Below are 23,892 nucleotides of genomic sequence, written 5' to 3' on the forward strand. Positions count from 1 at the left end.
GCGCGTCTGCCGATCAAGAATAATTGAAAAACATTTGACCTGCTCCTGAGTAATACAATACCGTGCCACCATATGCACGGACAGGAGGCACTCATTCGTCAGTGTTCAGCAAGCGCAATGTGGCTTTCATGGACATATATATATACATATCTATATCTATCTATCTATCTATCTATCTATCTATCTATCTATCTATCTATCTATCTATCTATCTATCTATCTATCTATCTATCTATCTATCTATCTATCTATCTATCTATCTATCTATCTATCTATCTATCTATCTATCTATCTATCTACCTATCTACCTATCTACCTATCTACCTATCTACCTATCTACCTATCTCTCTCTCTCTCTCTCTCTCCCTATATATATATATATATATATATATATATATATATATATATATATATATATATATATATATATATATATATATATATATATATATATATATATATATATATATATATATATATATATATATATATATATATATATGGGAACTGCAAGAGATCATACAGTAAATGCACTTTCTGTATCTGTTCAACTGCACTACATTACCTTAATAATTTTACATCACACTCATAAATGAGGCCACCTGTAAAAAATATATATATATGTATATATGTGACCTGGCCAAACATGAAAGAGTGAACCACAATTGTGCTGTTCCAAATGCTATAAGCAAAAACTGTAATAATAGGTTGCTTAATATGACATAATACCTTATAAATAAAGCTCCACGTTTTACTGTATGTATTTGCTTGACATTCACTCTGTATGCAACAATAATTTCCACATTTTATCTGTGTTGGGCCCTATTCATTTTAGGGTTTGTGAAACAACAAAGCTACAGTTAAAATAGTTCTGCATACATTAACTTGTACTGTAAATCTTAAAGGCTTGAAGGATTTTAATGTTATAAGAATCTATATAGAATATATCAGTGTACTTATGTGAAACATTGAGTATTGTATTGCATACACATGCAATTGAAAGCAGTGTAAACTTTACTTGCAAAACTGTTTTTACATCCCTATCAGCCTAGTAATGATGCCTGTAGCATTGATAATCACTCAAAAAAGATTCTTTTTTTTGCTGCCATCCATATTTAAAAGTAAAGACAGACATGAAAATACCTATCTGTATGTTTTTTTTCTGTGAAAAATAAAAGCTTCAAGCCATACTTATAGAAACCTGCCTTACAATATGTCTTCTTGAGACTAGACGAGGTTTCCAAGTCAGCTTGTCAGTTGCATGGCATGGCATGCATGCTACAATGTGCAGGATGGGGGTGCGCATCCAGAGGGGCACTACATGTGCCCCTAACATGCACCCACAGGCCATCCTTTTCATGGCAGGTTCACCACCATAAAAAGAGCAGTGAAACGGCAACTCTAAATATGCTTGGCGGTGCAGGCTGCAGCACCGCCAGCATATTGCTGCTGGTTAAAGCCTGCCAGTCCAGCGGGATCCTTGATCACAGCGGTGCCGCTGGTCTTGTGGTGGTTCGACCTCTGCTTTCGTAATTCTGCAGGCGGTTCTGCAGTGTGGCGATGATAGGACCGCCACCACAGGTTCGTAATCAGGCCCAAAGTGTCTTGGTGATTTAGGCCTCAAAATACAAACTCATAACCAGCTGGAGTCATAGAGGTTTCACACATTGTTAAACATAAATTGCAACCCCAAGGGTTGATGGCATGATATCCCCATGTTATCAGTGTAAATCTGCCACAAAATATGTTTGCATAAATGCTTAGGTGGGACAAACACATAGCAATAAAGTGAAAAGAAGTACAAATTGTTGTTGCTGTACTGAGTTGCCTGAAAAGAGAGGCAGTACAGCTCTATTTTTACTTAGATATGGTTCTGTTTTCCTTCTGACCTGCGCTGATAACCTTGAGGCTTCCATCCGTCAACATAATCTCCCTTGCACAATACTCCACATACGAGTGTGTGATGTGAAGTAAAGGTTTTTTGTGGAAGGGGACCCTTCTTTACAAATACTATGCTTAGGCAAAGTTACACATGCTTGCTGTACTATGCAGCTGGTATGAAAAGTTTGAAAAGTTTAAAGAAATGAAAACATTTGCCCAAGTTAAGTTCATCTGCAAATAGGTGTTCTTTGTGGTGCAAAGCCCTGTTTACAGAGGCTAGTGCATATGACTTTGCATCAATAACTATAGGTTTAGATGTATTGAAATGACCATAAATCACAATGAGGGTGTAGGCAATTCCTCAAGTGAAAATACATTTCCCCGTGCACACATGATATGTTGTAAAAAATGAAATAGCACTAATTCAAGCCATTTTTTCATGCATTTCTTAAGAATGTGGGTCCTATCCACAAATGGAAATGCACACATGAAAATGTATACCTATACTTTCTAGCAAATGTACTACTTTTGCCTATTAACTAATTTCTAGGGCAAATGGACATCACGGTGTAAACTTGCATATTTTCACCATAAAACACAGGGAGTGGACCAAATGTATGAATGTGACATTATTACTACTAGTAACTATACATATTCAGGCAGAGTTCTCCGCAACAGAGTGGAGAACTCCCTAAGGTAAAGGATATACATAATGTTAAAAGTTTAATAAACTTAAAAAAATACTAAACATTTTTTATGACAAATGTTCATGTACATTCTTTTTAGATATTTATTTTAAATGTACAAAACAAGGAAAAATGCTACAGCACTATTCACTTAATTTTGAATTAAATATTCATCTAATTTAAATCTATTAAATTAAAATAAAATTATTTGAGTCATAAATCTCATCTAAAGTAACATGTTTATACTTATTTAATCGTGTATCAAAATGTACAAAAATATATGTAGAATTCATTTAAATTAATTTACGCAATAATGCATTTTACATTTATTTCCACATTAATAAAAGGTTGCAAAAATGCTTCATAATTTAATGATAAATATTATTTATATCTTTATAGCACTAAATTAAATGCTTATATATGTCCAAAAAGTTTAAATTAATGAATTAAATTTAACATTATTTTGCATGGAATACAATTTTAAGTTCCTGCTTTCATTATTATCCATGGGAGGGGGGTTCAATACCAGTGGTTGTCCATGCGTGGTGCTGGGCCCAGTCCTCACCTGAGCATGAGTACATTTATTGCTGTTTAAGGTAATTTTGACTGTAGGAACTTTAGAAGTGCAGTTTGTGAATAAGAATACGCCTATTCTTTTATGGGAGGGTGAACATCAATCCTAAACTCCTCCTTAGCTCTCCCCTAAGCCCCTCCTTAGTCTTGCATAAGCACCTCCCATTTAATGGTAAGTGTTCTCACCACTCCCCTTGTCCTCCTATATTTACTACTGAAATGTACACTTATGTGTGTAGGCATTTCCATCTTCAGGGCAGTGATCTTCACCCAGAAAAGATAGGAGAGACAGAGACCTCTGCAGTTAGGCTAGTGAATAGATTTTTCCTAGTATGTGATTAGTACTATTGCAATATTACTAAATGTACTATAAAATGCAGCTGTAAATAGATCCTTCTGCATAACAATGCATGAGGAACTGCCTACTATTACAAATACATGGAAATTCCCAGACATTTTCCATGAGTACTCTTGGAAGAAGTTGAGAGTTCCAAAATGTGCAACTCCATTGCAGCTTGTAGAAGTAAGACTATGGGTCTTGATTTGCAAGTTAATTTCCTTTAGTCATCAATAATAGCAGCGATTCAATAGAACACAATCTCTCAGATTCAAATTGAAATCAAGGAAAACTAGTCTTCAAGAGATAATTATTTCCAGTGCACCTAGTCTAAAAACAAGTTGTATACCTTTGACCCTCACAGGCTCTATATTCTTGCTATACCTGATGTATCAAGTAGTGTTGGGCCAAGGTATTATCTCAGCATCTTCAAAGTTGTTACAGAGAATACCCTTCATGCTACAGAGACTCAAAGGAGGTTTATCTCTGTGCTAATAGAGAAATGCAATCTGAAAGACATTCAGGAATGGTGCATGTGATTTAAAACATTGCAGAAAAAAAATGTAATTATGCCCATCTGCAGTGCACTCCATTGACAAGCAAAAGAAACCGTTATTATTTTTCATTAATGAGGCACCCCTCTATGTGTGCCTAAGAATGGTGTCTGAAAATGCAGGAACAAGCAACACTTCAGAAAATGGTAAGAACCGACTTGCCCTTTCCCCACTCATTCAGAATTTTGATCTTTATAAATTCCAAACATATATGTTTTTCAAATGACCCCACTGAATAAGAACATTACAGGTGCCTAACTCATGTGATGAGGTTCAAGTTCTACTTGCATCACTTTTACTAACTTAGGCCAGATGCAAGCATTAGAATGAGAATATTTGCAGCTGCTCACAATCCCATAATATTCCAAAATCAATAAGAATTAGCCCACAAGAAGCAATTTCTTCCACAGAAAGAGTGCATACTCATGTGAAGACACCACTCCCACTCAGAATTCTAAATTGCACAATCTAAAATAGATGGTGAAATATTTCAGCAGCACTAGTGAACGTTTACTGCACCAGAATGCTAAGCAGAGTACGAGTAGGAAAAGGGTAAACTGCATCTTCCATAAGGAAGTAGCAGATTCTTTTGAGTCAACTAGACACTTACCTCTTGTTCCAATGACTCCTATGAACACAAGACATGGAAACATTTCTCCAGCCAGTCATATCAACACACAATGGAATGAGGGTGGAAATGTTATACTTGCTCATCAGTTAGCTGCTCACCGAATCACCAGCATTTTCTTTGACATAACAAGTATGCCTTTGCTTTATGTATTACATGCTCATGTGATGATGTTAGTAAAATACGTCTGGATGATAATAAACGTGATATTCTATTATTTACTTGCAGGTGGAAAACATTGTCCTACCACTGAAGCTCTCCAAGAATATAGACTATGCAATGATCACGCCTGCACTTCGTTTTACTGGGAAACCTCAGCATGGGACCCTTGCTCCGAAGGTTCCATGGCAACCTCTCTTAATGCTACAGTTTACTGGAATGGAGCCAATACTTGTGGAGTAGGAATTCAAACACGTAAAGCATTCTGCATGAAACATAATGCTGGCCAGGTGACAACCAAAAGGTAATTCAAATAATATGCATTGGTAAATATTATTTTTTTCAATATTTACTCGAGAATAAAATATGAAAAACATGGTAAATTATAAGGTTTGAATACAAGAAGGGGATATGTCTACATTAACCAAGTGCATAAGTACACTGCAGGTTTTTCCATAATATTTGATGGTGACTGGGAGTGTGATTTACACCACAAAACAGTTTGGTGGTTGACATAAGGGTATTAAAAAGAGTTTTGACTTGTAAGACAACACCACAGAATAGGGTATGAGTCATTATTTTGTTCCTAGTGACTTACTCACTGATATTAAAAACTAAGGGGATGATTGTTGTGCTTGGTTTCCAACCAACAACGTGGTGGATCAATGTCCTCCACATTTCTTCACAGATAAGTTTGCTTTTTCTAAATACCACTGCACGCATACATAGCATGATTAGTATAGCTAGCATCAAGAAAGATCACCCTAGAAATGGAGGCAGACTATCAAAAATTGGTGAGCACTCAGGGGCATATTAACAACAACTAGCGATAATTATCGCTATGTTGGCTTAGCGGGAATATTCCTATCGCCTCCCTTCACCTGTTTTTATCGCTGAGATACCTTGCTATTATCAAGGTTTATCTCAGAAGCGATATAAAACGGGCGAAATGCCTGAATATCGCTGTCAATACAGCAATATTCAAGCATTACCGTGACAATGCTCTTAGCCATGTTATTCACCTCTCATTGGATAACATGGCTAAGAAGTGGTCAGGGCAGGCGTTAGCTTTCGGAGATATTCGCGCTTAGCGCGAATATTTCCAAAATGAAGCCATTGTTGGTAATAGGAGATAGCGATATTAGCAACTGTTTCCAGTCTCTAACATCTTGGCACGCCCACTTTGCATGTCATTGGCGATAATTATCGCTGACATGCAAATCGGGCCCCAAGATGATTGCTATCGCCTACTAGCTGTCGCTAACTGGTGTTAGCGACAGCTTGGTAATTGGGCGATCAAATTATCTCCGCTTTAGCGGGAAAAAGTCCCGCTAAAGCGGCGATAATGGCCCTTGGTAATATGCCCCTGAGTACTTACATTGCTTGGATACACCTGCAGTACGATAAGGAGAGAAATTAGGTTTGCAGTGCAAAAACAATTGCCCTAAAGGCTTAAATTTCCAGTGGCAACATTTCATGGTATAGTTTAAATCACTGTATACAACCATCAGGGTTGTATATTTCCTCTTTTTAGTGGTCCTTACAACCAATTGAATGGAGAATACACACAGCCAAAGTGGGGACCTCAAAAATAATGTCTACACTAGGAAAGCATTCAGTGATGAGCGGGACCTGTTTCTCGTCCACTAATGCCTTCAGTATTCATTCAAATAGTCGGAACTGTCCATCCAAGAAAGATTTCACTTTGCAGTTAGTTTTTCTTTGATAATTGGTGGTTGGTAACCTCCTAAAACTGTGTGTCCTCTGGAGAGGATGCAAACAGTTTATCCATTTCATTGTGAGTCACGAAGAAAAGGGGATGATCTCATTACTTTATTGTTCCCAATGTATAAAAATCAGGCCCAGACTGGCCGTTGCGGGCACCGGGCAAACCCCCGGTGGGCCGCATGGTTGGGGGCCGGTTTTGGGCCCCAAGGGGCCGTTTTTGTTACAGGGCCGTTTTTGCAAAAACGGCCCTGTAACAAAAACGGCCGAAAACCGGCACTTGCACAGAGCGCGGTCCCCTCCTGTGTGGGGGAGGGGGGCCGGCGGAGCACTTTGCCAGGGCCGGTTCTGGTTTTCAGTCCGGCTCTGATAAAAATGCATACATTGCGAGGCATAATAAGAATTACAGCTCACTGTGAATTATGACACATTACATGTTTTAGTTTCCCTTGCTCAAGGTAAACCACTTTCCACAGTATAAGCGCTGGGAAGAAGAAAAACCTTTGATGCATTAACTCCACATTTCTTTGCCAATAAAGAATGTATATTACATGTTGTTACAAAGTGGTAAAAGTAATTATCAAGCCTGGACCTTTTCATTACTGGACTATGTATATAACATACATATTCACATAATCACAATGGGCTAGATGTACTAGCCATTTTGCGGTCGCCAACCCTGCAAAGTGATAAATTAGAGGAGATGCAACCAAAACATGGATTTTTGGTATTCACTAAGCCCAGTTTGCAATTTTCTAAATGGTTCTAGAAATGGGTGCCAAATCCCAAATTGGAAGGGATGTGTTTAGGTTTTCAGTTCCAAACTGCAATTGGATATTAGCTGTATCTATGATCTGAATTCACTTTCTGGTTGCAAACTATTAGAAATGTACTAACTCCTCAAAATAGGTGGTAAATCATTCACATAAGAGAAGGGATCTCCTTGAGACACCTTCCACTTCATAAACAGTTAAAACAACTTTGTTGCGGAGTGGGCACTTCGGCACAGAAACACTACCAACTCTCAAATAACCTTTTATAAAAAAAGAAAACGTTTCTTTTTAAATGCAGTTCTGTTTCCTTAAGGAAAACAGACTGCATTAAAAAAAGTTTACTTTACTTAAAGGAGATCACAGAAATGTAGCCTTCTGATGCTAGCAGACCAATATCCCATGAAGTTCAATCTACCGATCCTCAATGGGAATTAAACTTGATTCGCAAAAACAAGCAGTGCACAATTTGCGACCAGTTTTTGCAAAAAAGTTCCCAGTACATCTGGCACCTCTGTTTCAGAGGCAAGTAGTAAAACGTGCAAGCAGGATGTGCTTTGACGTAGATTAGCACTGAATATTCCATAATTAGATTCAATCAACATTCACAGATTTGTTGAGCCTATCTTTACACAGTTAGATGAAAGCAAGTAACTTTGGCATTTCTTCTTTTGTCTCCTTTTCTCATTGCTACTCTTAGGAATTACTTTTCACAGATGCTATCCTCAATTTCAAAGCATCAATTCCCTGCTAATTACTTTGTGCATTGTTAATGAGGTTGGAGATTTGGTACCTAGTCTCTAATTCCTATTGTGTGCCACCGAGCAGCACTTCAAGATATGAGCAGCTTGTATTGAAGAAAGTTAATTAAAATTCTGAGGTTAATGAGATCAAATGGTTTAACTAAACCGTGTCTGGCGTCCAACGATATAGTTTATTGATCTTTCGTGCATCAGTGTAGCAACTGGTATGTTCTACTAATTTTCTATAGGTAGGATAAAACAATGTTTTATAATAAGTGCATTGTGCAGTTTGTATAGCATTGGTTAATATATTAAGGACATTATCTCATACCTATCCGCCTGTGCTTATGCTATGAAATAATAGATAATGGAAGAGGGAATGTGTGTGCATGAGATACAGGAAAATGTAACTCTCAAAGGAATTATCATTGTGAGAAGGTCGAGTTACATGGAAATGCAATGAGAGCAGAAACACAGCTGAAAAATTGGTCTCAAAATGCTCTGAACTTCATAGCTGAAAACGGTGCAGTAAACCTAAAAAGTAAGGGATAAATCATTAAAGTTGAATAATTGGAAATAAACAAATACTGACTAGGTGTGGGGTAGAGACATTAAGGCAAACCTGTGCTGTACCCAAGTTCCCATATTACCTGGACAGATTGACAGACACACTATTTTCAGGCAGGCCTGAATGTGAACACCCAAAGGTACTCCTGACACATCACCTGGTAGCTTAGCCAGTTTCATATCCAGTGTGCCTAGGAATCAACAAATGGGTGCAAACACTATATAGATGAATGTAAACAATAAACGTTTGAAGCAGGAAACCTCCATCAGGTAATGGTTATGCAAGGTTCAATAAATAATAAAATCAAGAACAATGCATCCGAAGGAAACAATTCTTTCGGAAAGACATAGGTGCATATTATCAAGCAGGGCGTTAAAATTGATTGCCGTTTTAGCGGAAGAAAACTGCCACTAAAGCGGCGATAATGGGCTTGATAATATGGCCTTGAGAATTCCAATAGAAACCCATGTTCTGGTGTGAACATGGGCTTCTATTGGAATTCTCCATTTTTCTGCCGCTAAAACTGCGATAATTTTAACGCCTTGCTTGATAATATGCCCCATGGAAACTGACTGGCACCTGCCAGCGATATGGTCTTGTGAACAAAATAACTGCTATGCTTCATTGTTTTAATTCAGTAAAGTGTTATGAATGACAGTTGAAGCAGTAGGGCATTTGAGGAAGGTGCAATGTCGTCATGGCTAGATTTCCAGCGTCCAGTCAGTTATGGGCATTGTGATTCCTCTCAGCAGAAGGTGAGGCCACTATATGCCCAGTGAATGACCTTGATCAACTTTATGTTCAGACTTGAGTAGTGGAATAGATTCTGCGTATGCTGGAGGAATGCTTCTATGACAGTGATGGTGCACAGGGTTCAGTTTGTTTCTTACTCACTCACAAGAATCACGCATATCTGTCTTTCAAGTTGATGGATCCTTGTGGTCAGCTGTGACATCAAATTAAGCCTCAACATTAATCATATCAATTTGCATAACTTTTTGTTCAGTCAATAAAGAGAGTTTAGTTGAGTTAACGGGTTTTATTCTATCTCTTATAATAAGTCATTTGCTTATTTAAGCATTTTCCTCATAAATCATCAGGAAAGTGAATCAATCATTAGATCTACTGCACCGGATTCTAGGATTTTTCGCAAAAAATGACTGGCAGAGTAAGGGCATCTGGAGGGAACATAGTAACTCATACTTGCCTTGAGATATCCAGTGCCTGTCAGGTTAAGGGCCCTCTGGACCAGGACAAGGGTCTGAAATAGAAGTTTCTTTTTCATAGGAAGCCAGTGCAGAGCCCGCAGAGGCAGCCCAAGAGAGTGCGAGCACTAACATTCCTTAACCATCTATAGTTTATTAGTCACATAATATGTAAGGACCAAATACAACACATTGCCATAGTCAAGTCCTGATGATATAAGGGCTTGTGTCACTTGTTTCCTGGCAGTAAAAGAAAGAAAGTGAAGAAACTTTCTTAGAAAGCGCAAGAGTTCAAAGTAGGTCCCTACTACAACATTCACCTGGGGAACAAAGGAGAGACAGTCAGGAAATTTGATGCCTAGGTTCTTCACGGAATTAACCTGGGCATGATGGCCAGAAAGACAACCATGTTTCCGGAACTCAATTTTTCTGCAATGTATTTAAGCTGATGGTGTGAGAGACACTTGAAAATGGCTGTCAGGCAGGTTTTAACTGTTTCACCAGGGAAATCTACCTGTTGTTCCCAGGAAAACAGTAGCCAGGTGTCATCAGTACAAGAGATTATTTTTGCTCCCAGGGCCTCTTGGTGTAGGACAAGAGGAGTCAGATAGATATTAAATAAAGTGGGGCTTAATGCAGAACACTGAGGTACGCCCGCTCTCAAATCGATTGGACATGGGATAGGAGACTGGCATCGGGCACCATATCGAAGGATGCTGAAAGATCTACCAATATAAGCAGTGTCTTTTAAAATACTCCTGATCTAATCCGCCACTTGCACTAGCGCCTTCTCTGTTCACTCATAATTGCATCTGAGGATATTGATTCTAGGAGTGAATTAGATTTCTCTGATTGATGTTTGAAAAACATTGGTTACATTATCCCCTGATATATTAGTACTAGCTATTTGAGAAGTTGGTTATGTTGTTTCTAGATTTGTATGCTCAGCATCACTATTCTTGAGCCATTTAGGGGGAGAGCCATATCAGGGGATGTTGAGGCTAGTGGCACTGCTGTGATTTCTGAGCGTGATGAGTGAATACATGTGGTCTATATGTTCAGAAAATGTTTCCGCTGTGTAATTGCTGTCCTAGTGCTCGGTGTGTTGTACCTTTTCTTTTACTTTTCACTGGGGTATGGGTTGTGCTGTATGTGATGTGCTAACACCTCTTGGTTGCACCTTAGATTCCTGTAGCAGACCTTCAATTATCTGTGGCAATTGGACAGTTTATTTAAAATAGGAGAGCAGGGCCAAGGTGCCTGATACCTTTGCAGAACTTTGTACAAGTCAGCTGTTGATTGAGCACAAATTGTTTAGCACTTCACAATTACTGACAATGTCGGTGATGAGGACAATGAGGGAAGTTAGAACGCCCACTTCAGTGTCAAGTTTGTCCAAATAGTATGTTATTGCAACTCCCATTCCTTGTAGAGTTCCGAACCGGAAGATTCACATGCCAGTGTTGTGTGTTGATTGTGATGCCGGCTTGCGGACTTCACACTTGTAGGAAGGTCACAGAAATCAAGGAGTAGTGGGTAATCCAAAATGGGTCCTGGATCCCAATGCTGTAACCTTGCTAAAGTTTGGGTGGATTTGGCTGCAAGTGGTACCAGCAGCTCCCACTCAACTTCATTAAGGAGGTGTGCCAAGAAGAAATGGCTGTGCAGCCGCATGAGAAATTGAGGCCTTGTGCATCCCATCCCGTTGCTCTGGAATTAGTCCAGCTGATTGTTGCAACATTGGACTGGTCTCTGGGCTAAATTACGCTATTCCTGCAAGATATTGTGCTGGTTTGAGACTGGTGCTGAAACTGGTGCTTAACAACACTTTGTCAGTGTCAAGGGAGCCTTAAAGTTTGCGGTGTGCCTCAATGGTTGCCTGCATGCTTTAAGTAATGTACCTCATTTCCATGGAGCCACCTCCCCTCACTCGAATTGCCTTGCAGAGCAGGGGTAAAGGTAGCTGGTAGCAGCCTAACTCTTCTGGTTCAATGGCTCTGAGGGCATCAGGGGGCTGGTATTTGTGACTCCGAGCTTCTCCCCCTAGATCTGCACCCATGTCGTTGAAGCCGCAGCAGCCTGTTGTGATGCTGCACTGAGCCACACCCATGCTGCTCTGCTTGTCATGTCCGCTTCCTCAACGCCTCCTAGCAGAGCACTAACAGTTGTAACTGTGACAAGGAAGCAGATCAGCAATAACGGAAGGAAAACTGGTTTCAGCCTACAGCTAATAAAGTTTAATATTGCTCCTTTCAGCAGGCTGGGCGAAAGACACAGAAGTTCAGGGGATAGTACATTAAGACAGGCCTAGGATCCATATCACAGCTGACCGTGAAGATTCAATCTTCACAGAAATTGTTCTAAGTCCGAAGGTTACTCTAGAGTGGGACCTACATGGTCCTTGTATCTCACATGTGCTCCGTCGCATTAGGACTGGTGACTTTGACCCAGATTTTCTCGACTAGATACCAGCGGTTGGTGCTTTCTACTTTTTGGTGTTATTTGTATTCAAAATGTTAAAATATGTATCTCCCATTATACTTATTAGATTTTTGATGTTTTTACATTATTTTAGTTATTATGATGTTCTCTATTTTTCTGAATTGTTTTGGGGTTTTCTTGTGCTACATTTCAGCCGCGGTCGGTAGGGGAGTACCTGCCGGGGCGATGACGTGGGGAGGGGGAGGGGCAGGGTGGGTGTTAGTAATGTATGGATAATGGAGGTTTGCAGGTAAGTAAACATTTAAATAAATCAAACGAATTTCGTTGTGCGCACTGCATCCCCAAATGCAATGCAGTGCGACCAAAGGATGAAGGTGACATGAGATATATCAGAACCCTGGGGACCTCCACAAGAAATATGGATCGTGTGCAATTTGGAGGTGACCATGCAAACAAAACAAACTGGTGTTGGTTGAAAAGTTTGGAAGAGAACCAGTGAAGAACATTGCTGGTGAATGCCATTCAAGGCTGCAGTGTGCATATGGGGGTGGGAAGGTCAACTGTGTTGAAGGAGGCTGTGAAGTTCAGCAAGATTAGGAGGCAGGGGTCTTCTTCATCTTTGGTCAAGAGGTCATTGTCTATGATGTGTAGAGTAATGGTCTCATTGCAGCAGAGTGATCTGAAGCCAGGCTAGTAATCTTGAAAAAGATGGCTACCAGTGACATGATCTAGGAATTGAACAAGGACTGTTTTTTCAATTATCCTAATGGTAATGATAGGTTAGTGATGGACTTGTAGTTGGCAAGGTCATTGGGGTCTAGTGTATATTTCTTCAATAGAGGAAGGCCTGAGAGGGTCTGGTCCGGCCTGTCTTGAGAGCTTCTGAAAAGATGTCTCAAGTAAGGGAGGCATTGCAGTCCCATTAACCGATGCTGATCCCCCTCTAAGTTTAGTGGAATCATTATTGGGTCAGCGAACCCAAAGGGCACGTTTGTACCCTAAGTCCTATATGGTTTTCAAACCCAAATGAAGTTCTGTGAACCCCCAACAAAATATAAAAAAGTAAATGGACAAAGATCTTTAATAAGGATGGAGGGTAGCAGGGCAATGGTGCAGGGCCTAGCCCAAGACCCACTGTGCATTGTTGAAAGATGCGAGCAAACAATTTGCAGCCTGCTGGGGATTGGCTGTGAGCAGTGATTGGTGGCAACCAGTGACAAGTTGGGCACATGACTTAGGTAGAGGTCGAGCCTTGTTGCTACCCAGTGTGCGCAGCTGAAGAAGATATTGACTGGGAGATGGATATCCATGGAGTCTGGGCACAGACCCTGCAGCATATGACGAATGTACGCCCACAAAGCCTGTTCAGAGAAGGTTTTGGCCGATGCTGCTAGATTGGGGGCAGAGCCATTAAAAGTATGTGCTTGAAAACATGAATTCCAAAAAGGATGTTTCAATTTGCCATGGAGTGTGCTCGCCTGATGAAGGACTTGTATTATGTTTTTCACTGTGTTGGTATTTGTGAATTTGGCCAAAATCACAAGTTCCATTCCTAGGGAAAACTCAAAGAGAAGGGATATAAGCACCACAGGGAGACTGATGTGAACAGAGTCAAAGAAGTATTGTACAAAAATATGAATTGCTCTTGACTATATGAGTAGGCAGGTGTATTTTTGTATTCAAGAAGAGGGACCATTTCCTGTATGTTTTGAGTTGTTTATGAATTTACAAAGTTCATAAATTACCAATTTTCATGAAATGTCCAAATAAAAAAAATGTAAAAAAATATATCAGCCTTGTGGTTATATGGCTGAGATACCCGCCACCCCCTCTCAACACAATCCCCAAGGATGGGAAACCGGAAACAGTTCTGAAGTCTTTGGAAGACGGGAGGGAGTAACCCCCCCGGCCGTATTTATTAAAAATATGAAACAAAATTAAAACATTAAATAAACAGTTTCATATTATGTACAATTTCATTACCACATTGCGATGTTTGGCTAACCTTAACAGATTCTCTAATACAAAGGTTCTCCTAGCCGAACTAACATCCTACAAAACATTTACTTGAAATTTTGAAATTGTACATCCTAACGTTTAAGGGCCAACTGCAAGGTCGTAACCGGTGTCAAGATCCCTAACCCAGAAACATCGCCCTCACTTGTGAGGAGCGGCCCAGAGGCGTACCTCAAGTGCAATTACCAATTTCCCTTGACTTGACGGGGGCCCCAATAAAACTCGACGCCACTTAGAGGTCGTACGAGGACTCGTGTGAGGTATCTAGAAGGTAGCGTAGACCCCCCCCAAACCCCACACAACTTACCACATCTGCCGTCGCAGACGTCCTGGCCCCGGGAAATTCCCCAGGAGGGGGCTGTAACCCCTCCTACCCAGGAAGGGGCCTTGACCGCCTTTCCTTTTCTTTCGGCGACCCATCCTTAGAAGGGACCGCCTCCCCGTTGAGGGGCCAATTGCCACCTCCCCCGAGCGCTCCCATCCGTGCTGGGTGACGCCCACTCATAGGGATCTTCTAATTAGTGCTCACCGATCATGACCTTACCGCCCGACCAAAATAAATACGACAATGCTAACTAAATAACTAACTAAAAAAGACAGTAGCAACTATAATTTTATTAAAGCATGCTTATCAACGAACACTAAAGCAAACTTTCTTTATTTGCGAAACGTAACACAAATCGATCATTCTTTATTGCATAAACCATCATCACGATAAAACCACAACCTGTCAACGAAAATCAGAGTTATCCATCAACTTTATTCAAAAACCACTTGCTGTCCTCAGGGGCTGGTGGGTGGGTCAAAATTGGCTCTTCGTTCCGTCTCGAGCTCACGTGCAGCGAGGAGGTGCAGCTTCAGAGCACAGGAACAAGAGGATGCCTTCGGATCTTGCTTCTCCTTTTATCCGTCTTCAGGTCGGGCGTAAACCCGCCCCTGCCTGCCCCTAGGGCGTGGCCAGCCGCGTCAGTGTCTAGGCCAACCCACTCTAGGGCGGGAAAAAGGCGCGCCCCGGCTATGCCGCTTCGGGCATACCAGCCGAGACTCGCCTCCCGCCCAAGATGGCTTCCCGGGGGGATCGTGGTACTCTGCCATACGTTCGGGGGGACCGAGTGGTCGCCCCTTTCCATATGGCTGAGATACCCGCCACCCCCTCTCAACACAATCACCAAGGATGGGAAATCGGAAACAGTTCTGAAGTCTTTGGAAGACGGGAGGGAGTAACCCCCCCGGCCGTATTTATTAAAAATATGAAACAAAATTAAAACATTAAATAAACAGTTTCATATTATGTACAATTTCATTACCACATTGCGATGTTTGGCTAACCTTAACAGATTCTCTAATACAAAGGTTCTCCTAGCCGAACTAACATCCTACAAAACATTTACTTGAAATTTTGAAATTGTACATCCTAACGTTTAAGGGCCAACGGCAAGGTCGTAACCGGTGTCAAGATCCCTAACCCAGAAACATCGCCCTCACTTGTGAGGAGCGGCCCAGAGGCGTACCTCAAGTGCAATTACCAATTTCCCTTGACTTGACGGGGGCCCCAATAAAACTCGACGCCACTTAGAGGTCGTACGAGGACTCGTGTGAGGTATCTAGAAGGTAGCGTAGACCCCCCCCCAAATCCCACACAACTTACCACATCTGCCGTCGCAGACGTCCTGGCCCCGGGAAATTCCCCAGGAGGGGGCTGTAACCCCTCCTACCCAGGAAGGGGCCTTGACCGCCTTTCCTTTTCTTTCGGCGACCCATCCTTAGAAGGGACCGCCTCCCCGTTGAGGGGCCAATGGCCACCTCCCCCGAGCGCTCCCATCCGTGCTGGGTGACGCCCACTCATAGGGATCTTCTAATTAGTGCTCACCGATCATGACCTTACCGCCACAGGCCGGATAGTTGACCGGCTATCCGGACCCCCCACAAAACTCCTACCTAAAGGTCATGTTATAACGTTTTTAGCCATGCTAAGAAGTCTCCTATGAGTAACTCATTCCCCACCTGAGACAAATGCACACCATCCCCCAAATACATACTATCGTCAGTAATACACCCATGCGAAATAGCATGCAATGTCTTGGAACGGAACAACCTACTTACTTTGTTATTAAGTTTTCTGACAGAATGATTCAAGGCGGGAACAGAAATAGCCCCCCGCCACACCTTCCGTGGGATCATGTGTGACCACGCAATTGTGCACCCTGGAACTCTCCTCGCTAACCAACTTACAGTGGAAAGCATCGCCTCAAGGAGAAGTCGTCTACCCGTGGTGCCCAAATCATTGCCCCCAAGATGTACTATGACTACAGACGGCGGTGACCTTGTCCGCCCTAACAAACCCTCGAAAAAAGATTGAAACTGGTCAATACAGAGACCGCCTCTTCCGTAGAAGGACACCCTTTACCCGTATTCCCCAGCTACGTGAATCATGTCACCTGCCTTGAATACGTCCGCGGCACGCCTCACGTATGAGTGGCCCACGACCCACACCTCCTTTTCCACAGCCGGTGATGTCTGACCACTGGCCCGGTGTTGGGTCGACTGCATAGTCCGCCCCGCCTCGTAGGCTTGCGCAACTGAAAACCAAACAAAAACAAGAAGCGTGAGTACATCGTTACAGCTTCACAACATGTGCAACCGCACATACCTTTTATAACAATTGGAGGACCAACGCCCCACCCGTTTAACTTGATCCACATTCAGACCCCTGGCTGTAGCTTCTGTAGCAGCCCCTATCCGAAAGGAATGGGTCCCAAACTCGCCCGGGTTCAAGCCCGCAGCGGCAATCGACATCGCAAGCACCCGCTGAAACTGAAACCTTGTCAGTGGGGTGGCGTCAGCGTGTCTCAACAATGTCCCCCCCCATGATGCCACCCTTCGTGCTAGGTAATCTTCTAAACACTTTATCGGACACATGGAGGACCCGGGAATCCTGCGTATGATTATGCAGTCACCCATCCCACTTTGATCGGTCTTGGACCTGACAAATGAGACAGTCATTGTCTCCCCTCTGATCTGAACGTGCTCCTGGCACAAACCTCCTGTCACATCCTGCCTGTTCCTTGCCACTAGTTCGCTTACCCGCATTGCCCCATGAAATGCCAGCGTAAAAGCGGCTCGGAATAACACTCCCTCAAACTGAGACGAACATGTAGCAGGGAGTGTAGATAACAACTGGGCCAACCTATCCAAACCTATCGGGCGCCTCACATCTACTCTGCGACCCTCAAGGCGTTGCCACCCACGTAGCGCTTTTTGTACAACGAAAGACGCTGTCGGGTCTTGGATCCCATGAGCCCTAGCGACAAAGGAAATGGCAGCCCGATGCCTCTGGGCCGTGGCCACCGATTTCCCTGCCAGATGTAAAGACATCAGAAAATTTACTACCCATTCCTCCTGGTCCCAAAGCTCCTCTCTAGCAGTCCCCAAAAAGGCTAAATAGGATCGGAATGCCCCTTCATATGCCTTCTTCGTCCTGGGTGCTAAACTCTCTCCCACGAGGTTACGAAGCTCGGGGCACCGAGAGACCAGAGAGCTTCGGGAAAGGGTGCCGGCTCCGGGTCCGCTGTGGGAAGAAAACCCCAGAAAGCCTGCATACGAAAACGAGACAGTGCATCAGCTGCCTGGTTCATCACCCCTGGGACATGTCTTGCTTTGAATAACACATTCAATTGCATACACAGTAAAACAATTTCTTTAAGTAGTCTCAAAATCCATTTGCATCGTGCTGCCTGGCTATTGATACGCTCGACCACGGTCATATTGTCAGACCAGAATACCACAGAGTGATCCCTGAACCCTTCGGGCCAAGTTCTCAGGGCCACTAAAATGGGGAACAGTTCCAGGAAAGCCATGTTACTTGTCAGCCCACTCTCATGCCACCATGTCGGCCACTTTTGTGCAGACCATCTTGTGCCGAAGATGGCACCAAAACCTATACTCCCTGCCGAATCCGTCCACAGCCCCAGCTCATCAGAGGACACGGCTGGTTTGTTCCAAACGACTCGACCATTGAAATCCGCCAGGAATGCCAACCAAATGCGCATGTCCTGGCGGACCTCAGCCGAGAGCCTCGTGCGATGATGGCCCTCCTTCAGGCCAACCATGGCTTGAGCAATCGAACGAGAAAAGGGGCGGGCCATTGGTATAACCCTCAGGGCAAAATTCAACTGGCCAACTAGCTGCTGTAATTGATGCAGCTTAACTTTGGGTCCGTTTATACATATTTGCAGGGATGTCCTGAACTTTGACACTTTTTCGGCGGGTAAACGAAAACAACCTTCGTCGGAGTCCAACTCGATCCCCAGAAACTCGAGGCAAGTGGAAGGCCCCACAGTCTTACCTGGTGCCAATGGCACGCCAAACTGATTCATTAAAACACAAAATTGAGCCAAAGCCTGCCCACATTCTGGATCCCCAGCTGGCCCCAGGAACAAAAAATCATCAAGGTAATGCATCACATGTTGGAAACCCGTCTTCTTTGTGAAGACCCATTGTAGAAAACTACTGAATTTTTCGAAATAGGCACAGGATATCGAGCACCCCATCGGCATACACCTATCCATGTAATAATGACCCTGAAACATAAAACCTAGGAGCCGCTGGTCGGCTGGATGTACCGGGAGCAACCGGAACGCTGACTCGATATCAGACTTTGCCATCAGCGCCCCGGGCCCCAGGCGATTAAAAATGGCTACGGCCTCATCGAAGGATGCGTACCGCACCGAACACACTTCCGGGTCTATCGCTTCATTAACGGAAAGACCACGTGGGGCTGATAAATTATGTATCAGCCGGAACTCACCTGGGTCCTTCTTTGGGACCACACCCAAAGGGGAACAAACAAAGTTAGGAACCGGGGGTACAGTAAACGGGCCGGCGACTCGACCTCGAGTCACCTCCTTCCGGATTTTATCCTGTACCACGGTCGTATGTTGCAAGACCGATAGCTGATTTTTACATTTCTCCACACCTTGAAAGTCCCCCACTGGGATGCGGAAAACATAAGAAAACCCGTTCCGCAACACCCCAGCAGAAGTACGATCCGGGTATTCACTGAGCCAAGGAATCATTGCCAAGGTATCAATCGGGGTAGGTAAAGGCGCCCCTCGGACTATTTTAGACCTGTTTGGCGCCTCCTCTACCCCCGTTATCACCCGTTTTGGCTCTGCACGTGGACTCAGGATGGGATGATTGCCCACACCCACTACATTCGTGTCTAAATTTACACGATCCCTGGGGCCTGGTACATTTACCCCTGTTGAAGTTCCAACAAACCCCCCTTTTTCCTGTATTTCCGGCAGGCCTCGAGTGATTGTCGATACCCGCACCTGATCGAAAGGGCGTCCCCGCATACTGGCGGGAGGGTTCGCCAACATTACTCCCCACCAATGGCACTGTCAACATACCAGTCTCCCTCATTTTATCCCAAGACACAGAATCATAACAATCCCAAGTTAAGTTTTTATCATGTTCTTTAGCCTTTCTAAACAGATTATCATAGCAGAACCAATGATTACCCTCATGTGATACCGAGTACCCCATGATTCGTGACTGATAAATCGGCAATTCGTGTAGCAGATCGGGCCTTCGTTCCCCCAAGATCGATGTAAAGACCCCCCACGCTTTGCCCCAATTACCAATGTTTTCGTTCACCTTAAAGGCGGCCATTTTTGCGCGCCAAACACTCGGATGCATGAGATCCTTCTGTCCCTTAACATGCTCCATCTCATAGTGGTCGGTAAGTAACGAGAAAATGTTTACATATTCCCCCGCCCATATCTTCTCCTTAATAGCCAAGGGAACATGCTGACCCACCCTTTCCCTACGAGAAGGTGCAGACTCATCCCTTGCAATCGGCAATGGCCGCTTACCTGAACCGGACGGTGTCTCTGCGACCGAACCCGTCCCCTGTGGCTTCTCTACTGCCGCAGCCGGCGTGGATACCTTTGCTGCTTCCCGTGACTCACGCAGTTGCTTCATCAGCATCTGCGCGTCGACAGCCGTGGCGCCCTCACTATCTTTACCCAACCACGCTGCTAATTGTGCTGCCAGCTCGGGCGGCATATCGTCCCCGGACACGGGGGTGACCACCACCGGAATCGGATTCCCTCCCTCCGGCACGGGGGTGGGTGCCTCTAGCGGGGTACTGGGGCCCGGGATGTCTTCAACAGCTCTCCCTCTCCTGGGCCTCTTGTTTTCCCCCCCCGGGGCTGCTCCCGCCAAAGGACGTTTCGGTCCCCCTTCCTCGTTATCATCCATTCGTCTCTTTAACTCGGTCATCTCTTTCATAAGAACGCGCAGCATCTGGTCAGTAGTCATGCGCTTTCCCGCCTTCTTCGGCATTCTCCAACAGAGTATCTGGAAAATAAACAAGAAAGATTACAACGCTCAAAATTGGCTCTTCGTTCCGTCTCGAGCTCACGTGCAGCGAGGAGGTGCAGCTTCAGAGCACAGGAACAAGAGGATGCCTTCGGATCTTGCTTCTCCTTTTATCCGTCTTCAGGCCGGGCGTAAACCCGCCCCTGCCTGCCCCTAGGGCGTGGCCAGCCGCGTCAGTGTCTAGGCCAACCCACTCTAGGGCGGGAAAAAGGCGCGCCCCGGCTACGCCGCTTCGGGCATACCAGCCGAGACTCGCCTCCCGCCCAAGATGGCTTCCCGGGGGGATCGTGGTACTCTGCCATACGTTCGGGGGGACCGAGTGGTCGCCCCTTTCCATTTTCAGTGCCTAGAAGAATCAATTGATAATTAGCTTAAGATATGGCTTACAATCTGCCCCTGTCCAAATACTTTGATGCATGACCATGAGGGTGCACATCTAGACCTTATGTACAAATACTAGAATGCATGAATTGTATTGGCTATTTCTCCTTATTACCAATTCTGTGGCCCAGGGAAAATAATTTACATATTATCTGGCACTTGCCTGCTTTATTACTCATCTAGCTCTGCTTCTTAAGGATTGTCAAGTGGATTATTCAAGTTACATTTAGGGCAACATTATTTTCCTAGTAGACAACACTAAAGCTCCCACACCGTATAGAGCCCAGTTAACAATTCTCTGGAAGATAGCAGGAGTGTTCATCACATGAACCTAATTCTGCCCTTTGGCATGGACGAGTAAAGAGTATCCTCGATATTGTCTGCAAGACAATTCACCAGTACCCACAGTCAAATGGATATTGTATAGAAGATTGGCGAACCCCAAAGAGCCTATGAGGTCTTTATCTCTGTTGAAGAGGTTGACAACTGTCTCAGTGACTGTATAGAGCCATCGAAATTCAATAAAAAACCTGTGTTCGGTGATATTCACTATTAGACCCAGAGATCCACAAGGCGGGGCTAGTGACTCCTGAGAAAATCAAATACGACATGCAGTCAAGAAGGTGATCAAAAAGATATCAATCTATATCTTAATAATGAGAAAGAATCTAAAGCTAATAACAGATATATTAAAATTAGCACAACTAGATGTTAGGAGAATTTCTTTATGACTTGGGGAGTCATCTTCTGTTCCAGGGCAGCATTTCCTAATCCTCCGTCCTGCGTGTCTAGCATTCTTTTCACTCAACTTAGGCAATTCTACACAAACTGTCTGCCAGAAGAGTGCCTGAGTTATATAACAAAATCAATTACCTACTGCTCTATGAAGGGGCAAATAGCTGGAAGGCATTTAGTAAAAGCACCAGGGGTTCCCTAACTCCCCTTCTAGGTCACATTGGTCACATACTTTACACAGGAGAGGTACGTCAAGGACATCATGTCCATACCCCAAGGAATTTAGGGGTGAATGAAGCTGAACCACGATGCAGCAGCGAATCTCCGAAAGCATCCCTGTCTTCCAGAACATGCAATACTTTGGTTGGCAAAGAACTCCTGTCAGCAGTTTATGATTAGCAAAAAGAACCTGAGGCATTGCTAGGCATACGGGCAAACAATATGCACGCTGCTTAACATTATAACACAAATGAACACAGAACAATACAATCGTGCACAAGTAGAGCTACAACTAATTTCCTTGCTCATTGCAGTGGCAACCTGGTACCACCTTACACTTTACGACTTACAATGGCAGCCTGAAAATGTGTCTCATCTGTTCCATCTCAAAAGGGTCAGCTTCAGCAGCATTGAATGTTTTAGATGCAGAGAAGATGTTTGGCCCCCCAGCTGTTGGGATTTTATGGGGGGTTTTAATGTATTTTAATTTTATGCTCCAGCTGACATTGTTGATCACCCCTCTGCATTCAACAAGCTACCATGATTGTTAATATGAAGTAGTATGGGAAATATGGATATGAAGATGTACTAGAAGTTATTTTTCACTGTATCCCAAGCAATTCACCCTGTTCATATAATCATGTGCATGTGCCCTGTCTAAATCACTGACAATTTCACTCTCACTTAATGGGACTCCAGTCATTAAATTATACTCAGGCAACGCTGCATTATTTACCAAGAGCATACATTAAGGTGACAGCATCCAATTTTAGAATTTTACAAGAGTTTACAGAATTAGGGGCACTAGATAAATAAAAATAAGCCAGAGGTTATGTTGTTTAAATACACAGCCAGGAGTCTACATCTATCTTGATGTAGAATTTCCTTAGTGGTAACCCAACATTTTATCTGGTTATTATAATGTATTCAGAAACCTTTCAAGAACTTTAGCAATTACATTGTTATTGTCTAATAATATAGCTTTTTCTTAGAGAGTTGGCAAGTGCTCCATCTTTTTATTGCTGGTAGGATTGTGCTTGATACAATGTCTGTTTTCCATTATTTATTTTTATTTCACCAAGTGCGACATGTAATGTCCCTGAAGCCTCCTTCAAAAACAAATGGATTAAGTTTGAAAAAATATATATAGGCTGGTAAACATCCACCACTTATCGAGGAGAAAATATGATTATTTGAATTAACAAGGAATGAGGAGGAGTTGGAATTTCATTGCAGGATTCAAGGCTATATTACCATCAGCCACAGCAATTGGATAGGCTTTGATAGCAGCTGGAGAGAGGACTTTATGATATGCTCACACCAATGCTTAAATTGAGCCTGTGGTTTCAAGTGCTCAACTCAGTGCTTTTCATGAGCACCATTCAAGGACACATTCATTTATGAATAAGTGATTTGCTCAGAATCTCGAGATGTTGAGCCTACCGCCCAGACCCGAACCTGGTTCCCATGCTCCAAGGTCAGCATCTCTGGACATTATGCCACATCCTCTCCCTACTTTTATGGTTAGTCGTTGTTTATGTTTAAGGTGGTGCTAACAGGAGAAATGGGCTGGTGCAAGCTGTCTCCTGAAGAGAGCCCCAGCATGTATTTCTTTTACAAATTAACCACTGATTCACACACTTTTGGAGGCTATGATGAAGACAGAAAATGTTTCTGATATTCTATCCCTCCTGAGAATGCCCAACTATTTTAAAACAGTCCGGTTTGTGCAGACTTTACGTAAACAATGTGAATTGTTGCTCAGTTATCACAAGGATGAATACTGAAAATCCACTCTCTGACTATCAGTACATTAACAGAAAGCACCAATTTGGAATACATAAATTGGAGGGATATGTTTTTCAATTGGGCAAATGAGTCAATTT

At 43.2% G+C, this 23,892-nt stretch overlaps 1 protein-coding gene across 1 annotated transcript in view; it reads left to right on the plus strand.

Moving 5' to 3' along the window:
• The window catches only part of THSD7B (thrombospondin type 1 domain containing 7B), a 1,756,834-nt gene that overhangs the window by 732,937 nt on the left and 1,000,005 nt on the right, over nucleotides 1–23,892 (plus strand). Inside the window, exon 8 of the mRNA XM_086957451.1 lies at nucleotides 4,888–5,122. Coding sequence (XP_086813577.1) covers nucleotides 4,888–5,122 — 235 coding nt within the window. The remainder of the gene's footprint in view (nucleotides 1–4,887; nucleotides 5,123–23,892) is intronic.

The sequence above is a fragment of the Lissotriton vulgaris genome, chromosome 2_1, assembly GCF_964263255.1.
Source record: "Lissotriton vulgaris chromosome 2_1, aLisVul1.2, whole genome shotgun sequence".
In the NCBI taxonomy this organism is placed as follows: domain Eukaryota; kingdom Metazoa; phylum Chordata; class Amphibia; order Caudata; family Salamandridae; genus Lissotriton; species Lissotriton vulgaris.